At 39.5% G+C, this 22,162-nt stretch overlaps 1 protein-coding gene across 4 annotated transcripts in view; it reads right to left on the bottom strand.

Moving 5' to 3' along the window:
- LOC117824954 overlaps positions 1–19,780 on the bottom strand; it is a 47,200-nt gene extending 27,420 nt beyond the window's left edge. The window contains exons 1-5 of one of the 4 annotated variants that reach the window (XM_034700486.1): positions 19,630–19,780; positions 18,828–19,157; positions 17,840–18,304; positions 17,651–17,711; positions 17,163–17,602 (exon numbers count right to left, since the gene is read on the bottom strand). In XM_034700486.1, coding sequence (XP_034556377.1) covers positions 17,163–17,602; positions 17,651–17,711; positions 17,840–18,304; positions 18,828–19,157; positions 19,630–19,647 — 1,314 coding nt within the window. In that variant the 5' untranslated portion in view covers positions 19,648–19,780. Of the gene's footprint in view, positions 1–17,162; positions 17,712–17,839; positions 18,305–18,827; positions 19,158–19,629 lie in introns of all 4 variants that reach the window. The other 3 variants (XM_034700477.1, XM_034700500.1, XM_034700492.1) reach the window with 3 other exon arrangements.
- Positions 19,781–22,162: the final 2,382 nt, after the last annotated feature.

Genomic DNA, 22,162 nt, shown 5'->3' with positions numbered 1-22,162 from the left:
TTCACACAATGGACCAGACAATAAGTTATTTCTGCAAGCTCGACCTCGCTTAATGTTGTTGTGTTTACGAGCAAATTCAAATAAATATGTGATATAAACACAAAGAAAGAAGGGAAGAGTGCTCAGTGCAGAATCCCACCCCACTATGCCCTCTACTGATATGTCTAGTTGCCTACTCCATGGCTCCTGATGTTCCCTAAAGCCTGAGATAGAAAGTCAGATGGGGAGCAAAACCAGCATATCACTGGGGCTATCAAGTGGGCTCCTCACTTTACTAACTCTGACGTCCCAGAGCGACCCCCCTCCATGCCAGCTCCCACTGTCCATCATATCCACCAGCAGAACACCCCTAAAACCCAACCCACTGATACTACCTACTCCACCACCTGGCCCCGAGCAGCACCCACCACCTAACACACAACAAGAGGCGTCTGTAGCCAGGTGTTAGAAGACAGGGGAGGCAGAGCCAAGATGAGGAGCTGGTCTAGGCTAGAACTCATACCTGCCTGGTTAGGCAGTGTGCTCTACCTCCCCCCTACTGAGTATTTTCCTATTTCTGTTTTAACCTTCAACTGATGTTATTCCTCCTCAACCAGATCCACTGACTAGTTTTAACTGCTTCGTCTGACATTCCCTTAGCCGTCTTTTACTAATTCTGTCCACGCACTCCCAGTTCTCCCAGTAATGAGACAGTTGATCTGTATGTATATGAAATACACACATTTAAAAATAAAAAGGAAAAGGGTGGGGTGGGGGGCCTGCTTCGATCTGGGGGTTTCTGGGGCTTTTCAGGGCCTGGGGGTGGCTGAGTGGTCCCTGGTTCACCTCTTTCACATTTGAGCTCTCTCTCTTTTCTCTCTGTTGAATGAAAAAAAAAAGGAATGCAAGTACAGGTGGAAAAGCTAGCAACCAGGGGTCAAAAATACATGGTGGGGCGCAGGCTTGGCCTAATGGTTAAGTTGTGCACCCATATAGTGGATGGCCCTGGTTCCAGTCCAGTCTGCGTCCTCTTTCCCACGTGTAAACCCCCTGCTTTCTTCAAGTTTCCTCCTCAAGCCCCAAAAATATAACTTAAAAACAATATATGACTAGAAAAATGTATGCCCCCCGTTTCCCCCAAACATCAAACCTGCATCTCATTGAAGGATGCAAACACAAAGTCACCTCAACATGAACTGAGTGGCTCTAAATCTGTAACCAAATCCCATTCCCACAGGAAGGCCTGATAAATGAACGTAAACATACATATATGACCGTCTCTGATGTTATACAATGTGTTATACATGTGTTACTAAGCAAAACCCATGCTGTATAAAACCTCTGAACCATCTGGTGCATGTTCGGAGTCACACTGAGCCTCCTGCTGTGCAGCAGTCTGAAGGCCCACAGACAATAACAGAAGAGACAGTCAGTGCCCTCTGGTGGTCTGAAGAACATCCACAGTCAGGTTTGTTGTCCTCTTTCTCAGATTACTGGGTAGAGGAGGGTTGATCAAACTTACTGTTAATGCTCAAAAGGCTCTTTAAGTTGTATTTTTAAAGTCTAACATAAGGAGAGCATGAGTGGGTGCATCTTATGTCATAATCAATACCTTAGAGAGGTAATATATAGATCATTTTAGAAGATGTGTTCATCTTCAAGTGTTTAACAGTTAGTAGAACCTGGCCAAAATAAATAATAAGTCCCAACACTACTTACTATGTACAGTACATTAAGTTACATACGTACACTAAGAGAGAGAGATAAAGTGGATCAAACATAACCAGCCACATAAATGAACAGCATCTGAACTCAAATGAAATGGTTAAAATTACCTTGAATTCAGAAGAGACTCTGAATGCAGTTGAAGTGTTTATTAAATGTTTTGTGTTTGCTGTGTGTTTTTCCTGGTTTGTGTTGCTATTGTGTTATATGTTCATTGTTTATTGCAAGATGTGTAATCATCAGTCCACAACAGCTAATAGACCTCAACATGATAAAGATAAGAATAAACACACACATGCTAATGATAAATGTGCATGACTTTCTGTTAAAACCACCTCAAATACTACATTGAATTCACATACAATTGACTCGACAACATAGTAGGATCAATCATTCCTCACAGACACGCCTGAGGGCATTGTGAGAAGAGCAGTGAGTGGTCACTTTCTCACCACTCCTAGGTAAATGGATAAAACAAAGATGGCCACATCTCGGGTCATTTGAGTCAAAGAAGATCCAGTTAGCTACTGCTAATATTAAACCACTGAGAGGTGATCCAGAGTGGGATTACAAGTACATGTGTGTAGATCTGTGTGAAAGTGTGGTCTGACGTGGCCTGTAAGAGGTGTGGAGAGAATGGTGAAGAGAGGCGTTGTGAATGGTTGTTGGATGAGTTGAAGACTTTCCTTAATGACAAATCTGAGTTGATATCTATACACAGCGCTGATTACATACTTTCACATGCAGTAGCCATAATCATGAAAAGTTATAAATTAAGAGTGGAGAGGTATGCACTCGCTGAAGCCTCACATATCACTGGTACTCAAGAGACACATGAAAATGCAGCAGACTACAGTCTGCTCCCTGAGGAGAGACACAATCAGACAGATGGACTTAGAAACATAGCTAATCCACCAGATAGATACAAAACATCTAGATTAGATACTCCTATAAACTCTATAGGACGAGAAGCATGTTTTCAGGGCCTGGACTCCATCTGAGGTCAGAGACATAAAACAGTGTGCCCCTAATCCAATCTCTAGTCCTGAAGCCTTCTTAGTTTGGTTAAAACACACCTGCCACTATTACCACTGCTTAATACCTGATGTAGAGATGCTTTTGAGCCTCACACATGCTGCTGAATGGCCAATGTGTGAGAGCATTTTCAAGTTTCCACATTCACCAGACGGGCAGTGGCCCATGACCATACCTATGAATGAGTGGCTGAATCACAAAGCTGAGAAGTATGTAAGAACATGCACACGTAATTGTAGTCATTTTCCTAAAGTAATACTTTCTTAGTCAGTTTATCTTCAAACATAGCGATACATAAATAACTTGCTGATACATATAAAAAATGTGCCATATTTCCCCCCCTCCTCTTTAGGAGGGGCCTCTCTAAACTGAGCAAAGGGAGGCCATGTAGAAGAAGAACAGTCAATAAGCAAATATTAACAATAAGATTTTATACTTGTCCTTTTGAAAGATTAATTATGTCAATTAAAGATGATGATGTTAAGATTTAAATTTACAAGAGTGTACCCAAACACCCGGCATCCTAAATGATCCACACTGTAGGTGTTTCAGGCTCTCCTATATCAGAGCCAGTTTCCACTGAAGACAATGTTGCTGTAGAATTTGATGGGAAAAGATTTTTGTGTGAATTACTTGCTTTGATTCATTGTAGTGAGCTTTATTTAAGAATTACTGTGAGAGAGCCTTTCAAGCAGTTCAATGTTTGCAGTTTGTTAAAAGTTGTGTTTATTACTGGACCTTCCCAAGTTAATGTTGACACATTTGAGATGGCACACGTGCAAAAGTTGCTGAATCATCATCTTTAGTGTGTTTCATTGATGTCTGTATGAGGCCTGTACTGTATTGCTGTTGCATAGTTGCCATTAATCAAACAGAGGAGTGTAAATAACTTGCTGTTGCATTTATCAGCTGACATGTGAGCAATCAGTATGTGTATCTGTAAGGGTGTGCTTTAGCAGTCAAACTGTCTGAAAATAAATAAATCAAAAGTTTTAGGAACACTGAGGCTCCTCTAAATATCACTCTGGCTGTTACAGCTGGTTTGAACCCAAACATGTGAGTGAACTGGTTAAACAATGCTTTCTGTGAGACAGGCTTTATCAGCTGCTCAGACTTAAACCATAACAACCTTGGGGATGAAATTCAAGCTAATGCTAAACCAAAAAAAGGTTATGATAATATTACAAAGTGTGTTGGTTCAAACTTCTAGACTGTATATCACTCTTATTTTGCCTTCTGTAAAATTTTTGAGTTTACAAATATAAGTTTATAATTTCTGACCAAATATTAGGTTGTGTCCTTTCGAAACACACTGACCTCAACAATCAGGCTAAGTCCTTAAAATATTTTGATGGGAGGACCAATGTCCACTGGGACAAGTCAACCTTTGACACCCCATGAAGTAACACTGTTATGGACTGATGTTTTTGGGTCTGATTTTGTTCATCATGTAACTGAACAACTAAAGTTTCATTTGCAGGTATCTGACCAGCTTCCAGAACCCTTTTCATCCTTCTCTGTGTGGAGATTATGTACTAATCAAGTCCTTGGACAAGGTCTCTGTTCTGATTTTCCTTCCAGGTGGAAAGGTCCATTCCAACAGAACCAGAACGGCAATCCTGACCTGAAGGTCAGGGAGAGAGGCACCGATGTGCCTCACACTCAGTTCCAGGAGCATGATGCTGACAGAAAGCAGCCCCATGCACAGGTTAAAGAGAGTGGTGCTGAATGAGAGCAGCCCCACAAGTGTGTGTCTTTGAGAGAAAGAAAAGGTGTGAGCCACAGTGAGAAGGAAGCTGCAGTGGCTATTCCTAAATCCACAAGTAACGTAAGACACACCTTTCTAACACACAGTTTGGATATGAGAAGAAAAAAAGTGAAAAAACATGACTATGTGAAAGGCAAAGGGAGAAAGCCCAACAACAATAACAAGGAGGTGACTAGTGACTCTGTTTCTGTTCCACCTGTTTCTGTTCCACCTCTCTACAGAGCCAATAGAGAGGTGAACCCAGTGTCTGTCCGGTGTCCTTCCCACAGGTGTGGACTGAATGATTGCCGGCTGGCATACCGTAAATACGACGCAAAGGAGAGGCAAACATGGGGAGTTCTGCATCTGAAACAAACGTTTGTGAGGCCAGCCTCCTTTGACTACATGATTGTGAGTTATACTATTCTTCTGTTGAAGGAGACACCTGACCGGTGGTGTTTCACAGTGCAGCAGCTGAGCGAGGATCCTCACTGCGCACAATGGAGGGTAAATTATAGACTGTTTCCTAAACTGGGCACTGACTGTATTGTTCAGGAGGATGAAGATGATTGGGCTGTCGTATAGCAAGCACGCACGACAATCTACTATGAGGCTGTAAAGCCAGTTGGAAGGAACTCTTTCAGTTATGGTGCACGACACAATTAATAATTAAAAAACTAAACTAAACTAAACTATGTAAACTTGTTGTGCATAAATTCAGTACAACCCTTCGTAATGTTAGCTCTTCAATATAAATTGCATTTAACTTTGGTTCAGACTAACTGTACCAAGTGTAACGCCGTACCTTGTTTAATCTCTTCAGACCTGTTAAACTGCAACAGTGTTAACTTAAAACTTAATTAATTATATTTCATGGCTGTGGGGAAGAAAGAGCACGGGACAACCTCTGCTCTGCGTCGTGATGCCTTTAATGACCTTTCAACAACATCGGACAACAGCACATCGAACTCGTGACACTGTTAAATCACAAGTCTCCACTCTACCTGACTGTTAATTCACCAGGCCACACCTGATTGCCTAAGCCACGCCCCCTACACTATAAAAGCCTGCACCCAAGCCTTTGTTCCTCCTTTTCCCTCCAAACCTGCCATGTGCGAGTGACTCCCTTTGTTGAAATGTTTGTATAATGTTGTTTTGAACTATTACCTGGAGTGGATGCATTACTGATGTAAGTAACGCCTTATTTCTATATTATCTTTATCAGTGTTATGCTACATTGTTTATTTAGATATTTAATATCTCCCTTTTTGTCCCTTTTTGTTTGATAGTACAAATCATCCACAACCGAACTCAGTCCTTTGTCTGCACTGAGCTGATCCTTTTGTTGATAATAAACCTTCGAAACCTGCCCTGGACCCGGCGTGTTTGACTTCACACCACACATTGTTCAGTGAACTAGCATCAGGAGAAAACAGACTTTTTACAGACACATTTAATTAAACTCAAACAATATCACCCTGAGCAACCTTAAACAGGCAGTGCAATATATGAAACAGAAGTCTATCAAACTTCATTAAAGACTCAATGATCTAAATACTTAGACCAAAATAAAATCTCATCTTACATACTTTCCTCTCTTCAGATGAAATGTCCTCATTTCACAAGTTATGAAAAATAAAATCTCAACCAACAGTAAAACCCATTAAGACTTGTAAACAGAATAACAGTCAAGAAGAACTAGGCAATGCACATGCGTTAATTCAAATATGCATAGAGACTAAAACATGGCATGAATTCTTCAAACACAAGACTTGTACCTTTTTCTTTTCTCTCTCATTTGTATATCACTCACATGAAGATTTAGCACAAACTTGTAAGTTCAAAGTAACGGTATACCTCCAAAAAAAATACACCTGTATCATTGTTTAGTCAACAGTAGAGAAAACTTGCAAAAACCAAATCTAATCAAATCAAAGTTTTCATTTGTTTACTCTTTATATATATATATATATATATATATATATATATATATATATATATATATATATATATATATATATATATATATATATATATATATATTATGGCAAGCCGTTCAGGAAATTAATATATATGGAATGAAGTCTGAATATATGGATTGAAAGTCTGAATATATTGAATGAAACTTGATATATATGGAATGAAACTCGATATATATGGAATGAAGTCTGAATATATTGAATGAAACTTGATATATATGGAATGAAACTTGATATATATGGAATGAAGTCTGAATATATGGAATGAAACTTGATATATATGGAATGAAACTTGATATATATGGAATGAAACTCGATATATATGGAATGAAGTCTGAATATATTGAATGAAACTTGATATATATGGAATGAAACTTGATATATATGGAATGAAGTCTGAATATATTGATTGAAACTTGATATATATGGAATGAAGTCTGAATATATTGAATGAAACTCGATATATATGGAATGAAGTCTGAATATATTGAATGAAACTCGATATATATGGAATGAAGTCTGAATATATTGAATGAAACTTGATATATATGGAATGAAACTCGATATATATGGAATGAAGTCTGAATATATTGAATGAAACTCGATATATATGGAATGAAACTCGATATATATGGAATGAAGTCTGAATATATTGAATGAAACTTGATATATATGGAATGAAACTCAATATATATGGAATGAAACTCGATATATATGGAATGAAGTCTGAATATATTGAATGAAACTTGATATATATGGAATGAAACTCGATATATATGGAATGAAACTCGGAATATATGGAATGAAAAATCACGTCATGTATGGCCTGCGCCATCTTGTCTTTCTGGGGTGTGATCATAGGGGTGTGATTTTGTTTTCCGGTTAGACGTAGCTTTTAGTAATGCAACCATGAGGGAGGCACGAGATGTTTTCACTGCAATCTTAGTTAATGAAGGGGTTATCAACCCCTTGGGTAATGCATGTGCTGTTAAGTCAATCCGTATAGGAAAAAGGAACCCACCCCTTCTCTCTATTAAGTTGGTTTCATCCAAAAGTGATGATCGGACCGTCTGCACAGAGAGACGAGAGGAACACGAAGCAGTGGGCTGCAGAAGCATTTAAGAGGGTAGTAAACAAGTGAAAATACGAAAATATTAAATATCACAGGTTATACACACTTCTACAAAGGCTAAAGATATTGCCCCTTCTTTATTCAGGTGGTTCAGTCCTCTAGCTCGCTAGCTAACTTTTGTTATGACTTGTGATAATGTAGCATCCTGTTCAATGTTAACAGGTGGAGCTCATACCTGTGTGCATCATCTGACAGTGAGTGAGTGTAATGAAAAAGTACGACCAAATTACCACAGGTTACAGAGGTAGAGGAAAATGTGTCCCCTCACTAAAAAAAAACACTAAAAAGAAGTGCAAAAGGTTATTTTCAGAGAGACATTAATAAAAGATGAGTCTCTTTGATGACAATAAAACAATACGATTAGAAGTGGTGTTCAGAGTACTTATTTAAGCTTTCATTCAATATTTTGAGACTTCATTCCATATATATCGAGTTTCATTCCATATATTCAGACTTTCATTCCATATATATCAAGTTTCATTCCATATATTCAGACTTTCATTCCATATATATCAAGTTTCATTCAATATATTCAGACTTTCATTCCATATATATCAAGTTTCATTCCATATATTCAGACTTTCATTCCATATATATCAAGTTTCATTCCATATATTCAGACTTTCATTCCATATATATCAAGTTTCATTCCATATATTCAGACTTTCATTCCATATATATCAAGTTTCATTCCATATATTCAGACTTTCATTCCATATATATCGAGTTTCATTCCATATATTCAGACTTTCATTCCATATATATCGAGTTTCATTCCATATATTCAGACTTTCATTCCATATATATCGAGTTTCATTCCATATATATCGAGTTTCATTCAATATATTCAGACTTCATTCCATATATCGAGTTTCATTCCATATATTCAGACTTCATTCCATATATATCGAGTTTCATTCAATATATTCAGACTTTCATTCAATATATTATTTCCTGAACGGCTTGCCATAATATATATATATATATATATATATATATATATATATATATATATATATATATATATATATATAATTATTATTTTTTTTTTCTTTAATTTTCTTTTTTTTGTCCTTGTTTCAATCAGTAGTCCATGGCCCATAACTCACAGCAAAAAATGCTGTGGTCTCCTAACAATCCGTCCAGTGCGAGTGGTAGGTAACCAACATGTGTCCCACAAGGCAGTACAGGAGGATCAAACCACCTTGGGTGAACAGGGGAGACCCGACCAGAAGGCCTTCAAAGCAGTGGAACAGAGGGGCAGGCAGGGGCAGATGACTGTCCAGAGTCAGTATTAGAGTGCAAGGGGAGTGAACCAAAACAGTCGGTATGTTCTTTACAAAAACGTGTGACTCAGTAGACCCCGATATTCTTGTGTCAGGTGAAAAGTTACAAATTGTAAAATAATTTAAATACCTTGGTCTTACTCTTGACTCCAACCTTAATTTCAGAGCGCATGTAAAAAAATTCTGTAAACAGGTCAAATTTAATCTTGCCAACTTCAGATTCATCAGAAACTCAATGTCCACTGAAGCAGCCAAGATGTACATGCATTCAATGATTTTCACTCACATGACCTACTGCTTAACAAGCTGGTCTCAAGCTAGTCATGCCACGGTGAAACCATTAAAGACCCTGTATAAACAGACACTTAAGGTTCTAGACAAACGACCAAGGACATTCCACCACTGCGCAATTTTAAAGAAATACAACCTCCTAAGTTGGGAAAACATGGTAATGCACATAAATGCCCATCTCCTTTACAAAATCACACATGGCATGGCTCCCCCACCACTTAGCGATTTTGTTAGCATCCAAACTAATCCGCATCACACTACGAAAGGAGTCACAGGAAGGGACTGTGTTATTCCACTTAGTAAAAGTGCTTTTAGTCAATCAGCCTTCTCCATCAGAGCATCACGAGAATGGAACAACATACCAACCTCTATCAGAGAGCTCAACACATACCGGTCATTTAGTTTTCATCTGAAGCAGCGGCTCATAAGCAACCAAATCTGTCTCCCCCTCCTGCTGCCACCTTGTGTCGGCCATCTGTGAATTTGTCCTGTGTTTTTTTTTTTCCTTAACATACTGTTGCTTGCTTGCGTTGTCTATTCGTTGTGCTCACCTGTCGCTCAGTCTATATGTTGCCTCATTTGATCTGCATGCAGCAGTTTAATGATTGGTAGTCACTGCCAGATGCAAATATGTACAGCACTGTTAAATGTTGTCCTGCTGTGTCTGCACGTGTCTTCTTTAACATTTCCTTATTGCTGCTCCCTGATTGTCTTGCTCCATGTATTTTATGTCCATGGACACTTTCTCAAAAACTATCATATCATGTCCTTATGTAGCTTTTAGTCATTTTTAATCGTATGGTGCTATTTGTACTTTTCTTTTCTTCTCTTTTTTGTTTGTTTGTTTGTGTTTTGGTTTCTCCTCTACCTTCTTACTTTGATTTGATTTTACTCAATTCTATCTTTGTTTAACCATGATTTTTTTAGGGAGCCTTTTTAACATCTGGCAAGGGACTACGGATGTAAACTAGCCTTTTGGCTAACTCTGGCATATTTACAGAAATGTTAATTAATATGCATGGTCATTTTAAATAATAAATAAATAAATAAACCAGACAAAGATGTATACCTGGGGTATGTGTCCACAGTCAAGGGGGGAACTGTCCAATTCACTGGTGCTGAAGTTGTGTCCCAGGCAGATCTAAAAGGTTTTAATCGGTCATAGTGAACGACTTTGAATCCAGCTTGAGGGTGTCTCAAGTCTAAAAGAGTATAGATGAGTCCCTCGTTCTCTGATGAAACAACCTTGTAGGGTCCAATCCAGTTTGGCTCAAGTTTCTGTCTCTGTGTAGTATGATACACTGTCATTTAAGATGGTTAAAGCTTACATGTACAATTGTTCTGTTATGATTTCTGATTAGAAAACGCCTCCACAAGACTGTTCTGACTATATTCCACCTGTTTATACTCATGAGTTGCAGAATGTTTCTCTATGCTTTAATGGAGTGGGTTACTGTAACGAGCTAAATTTGGGTGAGGGTTCCTGTAATTCAGTGGTAAATGTTAGCCTTAGACAACAGCCTCTCCCAGAAAGAGTATATCTAATTTGTGGTGATAAAGCTTATAGGTGCATGCCATACACTAGGCTGAGGGGAGTGTGCTATTTAGCTTATTTAGTCCCTATGATTCGAGAGGTGGACTCACAGGAACTTGCAGTCCTGCATTCCCCTCCACTGAGACAGAGAAGAGAGCTCTCAGGGTTCCAAAAGGTTGCGAGTGTCTTTCTGCCATCTTAGTGTGTATATGTGTCCCAACAGGGGCGGACTGGCCATCGGGTGTTCCAGGAGTTTTCCCGGTGGGCACAATGGAGGGTAAATTATCAACTGTTTCCTAAACTGGGCACTGACTGTATTGTTCAGGAGGATGAAGATGATTGGGCAGTCGTAGAGCAAGCATGTACGACTACGGTAACTCTCCCAGGCCGGCCCGGGGAAATGTGCTGGGCCTGTGTCCTGTCCAGGAGAGTTACCGTAGTTACCAAGGCAAGACGCAGGTTGCAGGCCAAACAAAATAAACACAGTGCTCAGCTGCAGACTAAACGCAACGGAGAGATGACCTGATGATTGATTGGCCCAGTGGCTTGTCTGTCAAGAATATCTGGCTCAATGGCCCTTTGAGAGGCTACAAAGGTCCAGGAGGTCTCATATACTTTCACACCAAGTTGCACATCTACAAGCTTACAACTCACATGTTGCAATGTGATGTGTTTTGAGTATGTAGATCTGCTATTTTCAGAGTTTTTGATCATTTCAACCTATAATGAAATCTCCCAAATCAGGTCCCCAGAGTTTAAGTGTCAACATGCACCTTTTTAGTGCCCACAGTCCAATTTGGTTCATGAAGGACATTGATCTAACAACTTGAATAATATATGCTATATATGTATGCTTTACATTTTTTTCAGTCAGTTGTTATGGTTTATTGTCCTTTCAACAGTTTCACATTATATACAGTAGCTAAATTAATAAAACACTGATTAACTGTTACAATAAAACATCTGCACATATTATGGAGATATATGGTCAATAGGTACATTATGTTGAGCTGTACTGTCTGTTAAAATAAAAATCTAAGTGTTGGTCCATTTTTCAGATCATTATATTATTGTTTTCTATACTTTAGTCAACTAGCCACAGTTCTGATTGCATGCAGACTCATTTTTTGCATGTAATCTTGTTCAAACTTCACCTATTCCAGACTATTCCTCTACTTTTCATGTCAGATTTGTGATAGGCAGCATGCAGCCTGTAGAGATGATCTCCCCAGAGAGCCCAGCAGCCCAGTGAGCCCACCCATAAATTATTTCACCTGTCCCAACCCAGACACCCTTCAGCAATTTTTAAACCATCACCCTCAACAAATAACAAAGAACCCAAAATGGCAAAAAGTTTCTGATGTATGGCTTTGCACTGTATAGTTATCATTTATTTACTCGAGACTGCAGAATATAAAATAATATTGTTTAGTATAGTGGTGTTATTAAGAGAGACCATAACAACACTGGAAAGCTTGTTCAGTGACAGACTTCTTCACCCGCAGTGTCTCATAGAGAGATACCACAGGTCTTTTCTTCCTGCAGTGGTCAGACTTATAATCAATAACAATAACCTCACCAAAACGGACTCACGTGCAATATCCCCCCGTCTATTTATTAACGTGCAATAACTACTTCATCCCCCTCTTCTTACATGTGCAGTACTTTTTTCTCTACCCATCTTCTCAGTTCTGTATTTTGTTTTTAACCTTACAAGTCTGTGCACATTTTTCACTGCATCGCTGGTTTTGTAAATATTTGTAAATTTAATTATTTAGTTGTGTATATACGTTTGTGAGATATTCTTATTTTACTTCTTTAATTTGAATTGCTAATAACTTTTAATAATTGCTAAATATTTAAATGGACAAAAGATGGTATTAGATATCTTGGCACTCATATTCCGCGAACATTAAACAACCTATATGATACAAACTACAAACCCATAACTCAGATTATTAGTCGGGATCTGGGCTGGTGGTCATCTCTTCCACTATCTCTGTTAGGTTGTATTGAAAGCCTACGTATGAATATACTCCCTTAGCTTCTCTAACTGTTTCAGATGCTGCAAATTGATATTCCTAAATCCACATCTGATAAATTAGATAGACTTATTTCAAAGTTTCGAAGGCCAAGAGTTAGACTGAAAACACTACAACTTCCTAAATCCCATGGAGGCCTCAAACTTCCAAATCTTAGGCACTACTTCTGGGCTGCACAGTTAAGACCCCTAACAATATGGATTCAGGATCTCTCAGATACACGCTGGCTAAACATTGAAAAATGTTTTTATGCTACTCCCCTCCAGGCCTTGCTTTTTATAGATGTCCCATTAGGGGACACCCAAATGAGTGAATGGACTAGAGTCACATTAAATATCTGGAGGAAAATGAAAGTATCATTTGGATTACCTAAAACAATCTCAGCACTTACTGACATTGGATTTATGAAGGACTTTGCTCCCTGCCATATGGATGCAGGCTTTAGGAAGTGGTCAGGACATGGACTCACTAAGCTACACCAACTCAATGAGGGTAGGAGCCTAAAATCATTTGAACAACTAAAAGAGGAATTCATACTCCCTAACACTGACTTCTATAGATATTTACAATTAAGGACATTTTTAACTAAACACAAAGAATGGAATAAAGTCTTGGAACCCACCCCAATTGAGGAATTTCTGTTAAAAGTACAAACTGGAAACCAGGGTAAGAAGATAATAGGTCATTTTTATCAAATCTTTTCAGGTATGACTTTGAATAATACATTGCAGATAAAAAGCAGCTGGGAAACCAAAATTAATGTAGTCATACTGGAGGACACATGGGAGGAAATAAGCACTGAAGCACATCTTGTAACCAATTCTAATTCATGGAGGGAATTCAAGTGGAAGGTGATAATGAGATTCTTCCAGACGCCAGCTATAGTGGCTAAAATGGGCCCAGCATATTCTAATATATGTTGGAGAAATTGTGGTACACAAAATCCCGACCATACTCACATATTCTGGACATGTGCAAAATTAAAAGCATTTTGGGAGGAGCTTTTTAAAGCTCTAGAAATTATATTTCATCAAAAGCTTACAAAAGATCCAACAGTAGCCATACTGGGTCGAACACCAAGAGGCATTGATGGTAGAGCTGAAAAACATCTCTTACAAATACTTACTACAGCAGCTCTGAAATGTATAACAACTAAATGGCTAAAACCTGACCCTCCGACATATAGTAGATGGACTGAGAAGTTCAGTCAGACAACTCACGTTTAAATTGTTTATTGTAGCAGCAAATACATATTCATGTTTGGCGCCCAGGCTCCGGCCTCATCACTCCCTGCAGATAAGTTTACATGCAGACATTTTGGAGTGATGAGCAAAACATACTAAACACCCCCGGAGCCTGCAGGTGGAAGCTGGGGAGGCGGCGGGGAAGAGGAAATATCAGCAATAGGCATGCAGCAGCAGAGACGTTGACAGGCAGAGGGAGAGATGGGAGATTTTTCCCCAGTTTAAATAGACCGCCAATTTGAGAGGCAGAGGGCAGGATTGGATGATGGTTATGAGAGTGGGACATGTGACGTGTATGGCATTGCAGCTCGAGTTGTCTGCCTGAACTAGCTCGCAGGCGTCGCTCCATTTATTGGAAATCTATCACATGGAACGCATAACATACTCCCTAAGACTACAGAAAGAAACATTCATGAAAGATGGAACCCTGCCATTTTAGTACTGCTTCTAAGCTGAAGCTACTACATACATGTGTAAACGCACGCATGCTCACGCACACACACCCCCGTGCTCACGCACACACGCACACACGCACCCGTGTGCACATGCGCACACACACACACGGCCGCACACGTGCAAATCCACACCCCGACTCTTACCTCCTTTATTATTTATCTGCTTTTTTCTTCTTCTTTTTTTGTATTTATATTTATATTTTTTACCTTATGATAGAGTTAAGTTATATCTATCTTGCTGGGTTATTTGTATTTTATTGTTTATCCTTGTAATCATATAGATACAGCTGTAAACAAAAAAGGAAAAATGAAGAATTGTGAATACTGTTGTGTAAATTGTTGAATTTGAAATAAAAACTAAGTTAAAAAAAATGTTGCTATATATGCTTTTGTTTACTTTATACTGTCTACTCTGCTGCTGTAACACTTTAAATTTCCCCGTTTTGGGACTAATAAAGTAATATTTTATCTTATCTTGTTTACATGTTTAAAGAACACCTTCTCACCAGGGGATTAGAGAGGGAAGAGGAAGTACCACACACAGTATTACAGAGAGATGGGAAAAAGAATCCAATGATAAAATAACTGAACAGCAATGGGAAAACATATGCAAAATCACCTTTTCCACTTCTTGTTCTATCTACTGGCGTGATGTGGTTGGAAGAATCTTGTCCGATATTTCATTACTCCTAAACTGGAAAGGTATTCTGTATCTAGGAGCCCTACAGGAGGAGAAATTGGGGAGTGATGGGGCGGATCACCACCATATTTTTAAATGTTAAATATTTTGGAGAATCATGAAGCAGATTCTGGGATTGTCATTTCTATTAACTTGGTTTCTCTTTATTTGGGTGACCCACCAGATGACATAACAGGAGACACTCAATATCTCTTGAAAATATTTGTTGTTGCTGCTAAAAAAGGAATCACTCATAAATGGTTCCAGGCAGATCCACCCATGGGACAGAATTGTCTGAATATGACTTTCCTGCTGAGATTAAGAAGAGATTTGTACATTACAAGGTGGGAAAATGGAAACTCTATTTTTTGGAATAGAAGGTGTGAATGGTGGCTGCTCCTCTCCTTCTTACTGCTGAAAACATTGTTGACCTCCATCTTATTGTATTCTTTGATAATGAGGCAAACTTAAAGTTTACACACATGCTACACACATCTTATGACTGAGGAAGTTCTCTAGAACTGTGAAGATTACAAAGACTAGCAACCACTAGTCACATTTTAATTACATACAACGTTTTAGTCATTTTATTGATTTGCATTATCCAAAGTTTGTGTTCTAATGTTTAAATGGTCTTACCCCTCAACCTTTCTGCAAATACATAAAGAGACTACAGGGCTGCAGCAGATCCACCAGAGCAGCTTTAAGTGGCGCCTGTAAAGTCTCATTCTGCAGAACATCATTTTCTCAAACAGCTCTCTCTGTGAAAGGAGTTAAAGCCTGGAACTCTCTTCCTGATAACTTAAACCTCATTACAAACTTCACCAGGTTCAAGACCATCACCAAATCCTGGTTCATTCAGCAACCAACCTGCACTCATGTCTAATTTTTCAGCATGTTCTGTCATTGCCAAATGTGTGTTTTATTGTATCATGCTGTACTTATAATACCTTTTCTTTTTTATTTTAAATTACTGTTTTAATATTTTACTCCCTTAAAAATCCAATGTGGCCAAGCTGTTGTCTCTGATGGACATTTCTTTTCTGTATATATTCTTGTTGAAATTCTTGTACTGTACACCTTCTTGTTTGCTGCTGTAACTCCATAAATTTCCCCGTTGTGGAAGGAATAAAGGAGTAGCTTATCTTATCTTAAACCCTTCTAGGGACGGTGTTGTAAATTAGCATTTGCTACAAATACTATGATACTTGCATGGGATGGCTGTTCACAGTTTGTCTATGTATCTGTCCCTAACAAATAAACCATAAATGAATAAAGAAATGATGTTGATGTTTGTGTTTTCTTTCTTTTGTTATGTAAAAGGAAAAAAAAAACAAGATAAAATTGATGTGTTAAAAAAAAGAACACCTTCTCTGCAAAGCTAAAGAATGCAGCCGCGAAATAAAGTTGAAACACATGAATAAAGATGAAATGATGGTGAAAACTGTCATCTCTTTGACGTCTTGACCTCTGGTGATAATAAACTCTTTGCCTTTATGTTTTCCTGACACCACAACATCTCTAACTTGGACAGGAATCATGAGATTTGCTCAGAAGAAACGACACACCCCACTGTGGGCTGTTTTACCTCAGACATTGTGTTGTACTGTTTTAGTAACAACCTGGTACATGAAAGTGTAAAACTGCAACCTTCAGAGCTTGGATATCAATATTTTTATTGATATATGCAGAAAGAGACAGTCTGAGAGGAATGGAGGGTCGGGGTGACTGGAAAAAGGAGAGTTGCGGAGGAGGGAGTGAAATGGAAGAGGGGGAGTTATGGGTGGTTTCATGGGATTCAGCTCACTGCTCCACACCAGCTGAATGAAGACAGCGTGACATGTTGTTCTGCATGCGTCTTTTTCTGCCCATTCTCCATCTCATCTTGCTTCAGCTTCTTCTTATTCTTTATTGGGAAGAAATAAAAAACATTTAGAACAGTTGTATCAAAAAACACACTTCATATCATCTGGCTCATTTCAGCCCATTGCCCTCATTGATCCCCAGACAATCTGCTAATAAATGCATCTTTACCTTTGAGAAGATGCGTCTGAAGAATCCTATGAATCCATTGCCCTTCTTCATCTTTGTCTCAGCACTGACTTCTCCTATGTCCTCTTCAATAGAGGAGCAAGTCTCTGGAGGACAGTCTGAGATCTTCATGTTCTGTCCAGTGCTCACATCAGCCTCAACGGGGTGGATTTTGTCCGTCTTCAATCTGAAGAGCCTCCCCCTGGTGGAGATAGTGGTCTTGGAGCTGGCAGGGGTCACTGAGTCACTTTGTTCTGGTTGTTTGACCTCTCCTGCCTCTGCTTCCTCCTGGTGTGATGAATCTTTGTCATATGAGGGTCTTGGAGAAGAACTTATCACCTCCACTTGGATCACAGATCCAGCCGTTGTTTGGCTCTGAGGTGAGGGGATTTTATCCTCCTGAAGTGAAGAGGGACTCGATCTGCCAACGTTTGGAGATTGGACTTTATCTTCTGTCTCCTCTTGATGGACTTCTTGTTCCTCAACAGGAACTTTGATGGCTGCCTTTTTCTGCCCATTCTCCATCTTATCCTGCTTCAGCTTCTTCTTATTCTTTATGGGGAAGACATAAAAAACATTTAGAACAGTTGTATCAAAAAACACACTTCATATCATCTGGCTCATTTCAGCCCATTGCCCTCATTGATCCCCAGACAATCTGCTAATAAATGCATCTTTACCTTTGAGAAGATGCTTCTGAAGAATCCAATGAAACCATTGCCCTTCTTTGTCTTTGTCTCAGCACTGACTTTTCTTGGCACCTCTTCAATAGAGGTCTGTCCAGTGCTGACATCAACGTCATCGGGGTGGATTTTATTCTTCTTCATCCATCTGAAGAATTTCCCCCTGGTGGAGATGGTGGTCTTGGAGCTGGCAGGAGCAGGGTCACTTTGATCTGTTTGTTTGACCTCTCCTGCCTCTGCTTCCTCCTGGTGTGATGGATGTTCATCATCCGAGGATCTTGAATATAAACCTCTCACCATGGTCCTGCTGTCCCAGCTGAGGGAACCCCAAGATAGAGTGTGAGAGCGCTCCTCATTTATGGAAGACAAATCAAGACGCAAGTCCGTGGCTTCATCTTCCAAGAGGTCATCACACTTCATCAGATCGTTTGCCTCTTCATCAGTTTGATTGGAATCAGACATCTGGTGGACAAAGACAAACATTTGCATTTAATATTCAGAGCAAGGTTCAAATCTTTGCAATCATCACACACTAAAGAAAAACCTGTGGAGTTTGTAACATGCAGTCAAACACCTCAAACATCTTAGAGATCTTATATTTATGAGAATCAGAGAGAGGATACAATGTAATGAAAGCTCTTCTCTACAACTTGCTCTCAAACTTTCTCCACCTGCAGGTCTGAAACACTTCAGTAGTGATGCAGATGCAGGATTTTATTTAGTATTACTGTTATGGATTTGTAAGGTGTTTTGAGTTTGGGGAGGGCTGCTCTGATTCTTTGCTCTAACATGAACTTAAATATTGTAAATTATAATTGATCTCAGATGTTTATTTCCTTGTTTCAGTGGGTATGCATGTGTTAACCCTTAAAACCAAACATTTGACTTCTCTCATATATATCACACAGTATATTTAAAAAGTGATGTTTAAACCCTCTGTGCTGCAGGCTGAGGGGACACAGTCCTGACGGCTTCTTATAGTCACCTTCTTGATGCCGGTGGAGGACGCTCTCCTGCTCTCCTCTGATTGGACGTCATGTGAGATCCTCTCAGAGATGTCTGAGGCAGGAGATGACCACACAGAGGTGGCTATGGACACGCGGTCCTTGTCCAGGGAACTCTGAGACAGAGGGTATAAGCTCTTCTTGTCTTTGAGAGTAGAACTGGGACGGGAGGTGAGGTCTTTGTCCTGGAACAGATCCTCACAGTTCATCAGGTCTTCAATGATCTCAGCTAGGCTTGTGGATAACTCAGGAGGGATGAAGGTTTCCTTCATGCTCTCTGGTTTTTCATCCCTTTCACTGAAATCAGAAATCTGCAGGGGAACCACAAACATTGTTTAAGTTACTGAGGAGGAGAAATACTTTCAAAGTCTTCTTATGGAGTTTAAATAACTACTCATTGTGCAACAGTTACAACAGAGAGGGATTTGATTCATTAGTCAAACATTAGATATTCAAATATTCTTCAATGTCCTTATTCGTCTTCTCTCTGACTCAACAGTTCATTAACAAACATGTAAATAATAAACATAAATACACCCACTCTGAAGTTCAAATCTGATTCACAGCTTCTGATTGAGCTGTGAAGGACAGGGCTGATGAAACCAGGTCCTGATCAAAACCACTTCACCTAGACTTATCAGGTCTGGACTCCAGCCTGCTCTTAAACCTCCTCCCTCCTGCTGCTTCATATTGACATCCTTCTCTTAAAACCTCTACATCTCTTTCTTTAAACTTTGAACTCAAAAACAGTTTCAAGCTGAAGTGACTGCAGCGAGTACTCACCTGTGTCTGTTCAGACATGTTTTAGATGAGCAGGTGTAACTTTCGTTTTCTGTCTCTTCTTCGATCTCTGATCTCTGATCTCTCTAGCTTCAGGTTTTATCTCTCGTAGTTGTGTGTATTTCTCTCTCTCTATCGCTCTCTCTCTCTATCTCTCTATCGCTCTCTCTCTCTGGGGTATTTCAGTTGAAATGAGCTCTGCTGTATTCAATCTCCAGTTTTATGCACTCCCAATGAACAATGCCCCTGTGACACCGGGTTCTATACAACAGTCAGGCCCCTGTGACCCGGGTTCTATACAACAGTCAGGCCCCAGTGTTGTGATTGAACTCTGTAGCTGTAGCAACTTGTGCCCACACACAGCTACAATGTGCAAAACCTTTTAACTTATGTTCACAAGTTAATATATTTTGCACATAGGATTAAAATGAGTATGTAATATAAGACAAGGCAATTTAAGAAATTCCACTTTTAGAACTTCAGTTTTTATTTGAGTCTGTTGAAGTTTCTCAGCTGTAGGAGTCCTGTTGGTTATTTGTTTCCTTTTCTTATTCCCTGTTTATGTTTATTCACACCAAAAACACCAAGACATGTATGTATAAGACCCTGATTCTGGTTTCTAATGTGTATCATGTGTGCACACGACTCCTTCACACAATGGACCAGACAATAAGTTATTTCTGCAAGCTCAACCTCGCTTAATGTTGTTGTGCTGACGAGCAAATTCAAAGAAATATGTGATATAAACACAATGTGAGTTAAACACTAAGAAAGAAGGGAAGAGTGCTCAGTGCAGAATCCCACCCCACTATGCCCTCTACTGATATGTCTAGTAGCCTACTCCATGGCTCCTGATGTTCCCTAAAGCCTGAGATAGAAAGTCAGATGGGGAGCAAAACTAGCATATCACTGGGGTTATCAAGTGAGCTCCTCACTTCACTAACTCTGATCTCCCAGAGTGACCCCCCTCCATGCCAGCTCCCACTGTCCATCATATCCACAAGCAGAACACCCCTAAAACCCAACCCACTGATACTACCTACTTTTGCTAATTCTGTCCACGCACTCCCAGTTCTCCCAGTAATGAGACAGTTGATCTGTATGTATATTAAATACACACAATTAAAAATGAAAAGGAAAAGGGTGGGGTGGGGGGCCTGCTTCGATCTGGGGGTTTCTGGGGCTTTTCAGGGCCTGGGGGTGGTTGAGTGGTCCCTGGTTCACCTCTTTCACATTTGAGCTCTTTCTCTTTTCTCTTTGTTGAATGAAAAAAAAAAGGAATGCAAGTACAGGTGGAAAAGCTAGCAACCAGGGGTCAGAAATACATGGTGTGGCGCAGGCTTGGCCTAATGGTTAAGTTGTGCACCCATATAGTGGACGGCCCTGGTTCCAGTCCAGTCTGCGTCCTCTTTCCCACGTGTAAACCCCCTGCTTTCTTCAAGTTTCCTCCTCAAGCCCCAAAAATATAACTTAAAAACAATATATGACTAGAAAAGTGTATGCCCCCCCTTACCCCCCAAACATCAAACCTGCATCTCATTCAAGGATGCAAACACAAAGTCACCTCAACATGAACTGAGTGGCTCTAAATCTGTAACCAAATCCCATTCCCACAGGAAGGCCTGATAAATGAACGTAAACATACATATATGACCGTCTCTGATGTTATACAATGTGTTATACATGTGTTACTAAGCAAAACCCACGTTGTATAAAACCTCTGAACCATCTGGTGCATGTTCTGAGTCACACTGAGCCTCCTGCTGTGCAGCAGTCTGAAGGCCCACAGACAATAACAGAAGAGACAGTCAGTGCCCTCTGGTGGTTTGAAGAACATCCACAGTCAGGTTTGTTGTCCTCTTTCTCAGATTACTGGGTAGAGGAGGGTTGATCAAACTTACTGTTAATGCTCAAATGGCTCTTTAAGTTGTATTTTTAAAGTCTAACATAAGGAGAGCATGAGTGGGTGCATCTTATGTCATAATCAATACCTTAGAGAGGTAATATATAGATCATTTTAGAAGGTGTGACCATCTTCAAGTGTTTAACAGTTAGTAGAACCTGTCCAAAAATGTGGTTTTACTTCATAAATTAAACTGACAACATTTTATCACAACCTGATACTCCACAGGTGAAGAGTTTGAGGTTTAACTTTGAATAGCTTGTTTTGTTTTTCCTTGTTTGCTAGTATTTGAAGCCCTAAGCCAGGGGTGTCCATCCATAAAATCACTGCTTCTTTCCTCCATAGGTTAGCGCTGTTGCCTCATTGTGAGAAGGTTCCTGGTTTGAATCCCCGGCCTTAAAGGAACCTTTCTTTGTGTGGAGTTTGAATGTTCTCGGTGTCGTGGAATTTTCATAGTCTTGTATGTAAGAATGTTTAACTCTTATATTCTTCCAGTCTAAGTGTCAGGGTCAGAGTAACTTCTTCTATGTCAGCTATGGCTACGGAAGGGATAGACGAGACAGGGTCAGTGTAGTAATCAAGGTCTCTCCCCCTGTGCAAACTTTTATTTGCTATCACCATGTCTGAGTCTGT

Source organism: Notolabrus celidotus, chromosome 2 (genome assembly GCF_009762535.1).
Source record: "Notolabrus celidotus isolate fNotCel1 chromosome 2, fNotCel1.pri, whole genome shotgun sequence".
NCBI lineage: Eukaryota > Metazoa > Chordata > Actinopteri > Labriformes > Labridae > Notolabrus > Notolabrus celidotus.
This window is presented reverse-complemented; position numbering and strand designations above follow the sequence as displayed.